This window comes from Nestor notabilis, unplaced genomic scaffold (assembly GCF_000696875.1).
Source record: "Nestor notabilis isolate BGI_N333 unplaced genomic scaffold, ASM69687v1 scaffold2745, whole genome shotgun sequence".
Classification (NCBI taxonomy): domain Eukaryota; kingdom Metazoa; phylum Chordata; class Aves; order Psittaciformes; family Psittacidae; genus Nestor; species Nestor notabilis.
Window position 1 is genome coordinate 129,140 of NW_009928642.1, and position 891 is coordinate 130,030.

The window sequence follows — 891 nt, forward strand, 5'->3', positions numbered from 1 at the left end:
AAAAGAAACGTATGATGCATGAAAATGTGTATAAAACATCTATAGAATATTCTTGTCAAATATAAATGAAATTAACTTTATTATAGAAATCATTCTGGGAGATTTCTAGGGAAGACAAATACTTACATTTCGACATAAAACAAATTGGATTATATCGAAGACACAATCTACCTTTTATCTATCAAACTCTTTTCTTCATCGAAGCTCTCTCATAACCCCTGTTTGCACATAGCTTCCTCTGTTAACAACCTTTGGAAATACCAACAGATATTTTTCTTACATAAATCTAGTGCGTATTGTTCCAGGTTTATTTATATGCAATGGAATGATACAAACTTGGAACATCAATCCATAATCTATGAACAGATTGGTAGAAGTATTCGATATATCTTGATAAAACTCTTAAATTTGTGGCAAAGCTTGTTGATCATGGCTTCTTTTTTTTTTTTTTCCTTTTCTTTTTTTTTTTAAACAACTTCATGACCAACACAGATCAAACATCCATCCAGTCTACATTGTTCTTTTTTTGTTTTTTTTTTCATTATAACATACAAATGCCCATTTACAAATAATACACCAAAATGAATAAAAGTTTGGATACCAAAATGAAGATTTGTTCCAACTGATATAATGCCTCCAGTGTACAAAGGTCCATGTGAAAGTCTTTTCCATGTGTTACAAGCGTAGGGCACAGTTGCAGTACAGAAGTACTCTGAGAGCCATTCTTCCTTTATAAAATACTGCTGAACATCCAACTGTTGTCCATATAGTCATTTACGGAATTAACACATGTTTTACTGTAATCTTGGCCAGTATTGAGACATATCAGGTTCACTGCCAGGAACTTGAACTGGAACTGACACTCCAGGGGAAATGAGACCTGAAAATTGA

The 891-nt window shown here is 32.5% G+C and overlaps 1 protein-coding gene across 2 annotated transcripts in view; it reads right to left on the reverse strand.

The window, feature by feature from the left end:
* Positions 1-458: 458 nt before the first annotated feature.
* The window catches only part of PAX6 (paired box 6), a 5,073-nt gene continuing 4,640 nt past the window's right edge, over positions 459-891 (reverse strand). For both annotated transcript variants that reach the window (XM_010014578.1, XM_010014577.1), the window contains exon 6: positions 459-880. In XM_010014578.1, coding sequence (XP_010012880.1) covers positions 795-880 — 86 coding nt within the window. In that variant the 3' untranslated portion in view covers positions 459-794. The remainder of the gene's footprint in view (positions 881-891) is intronic.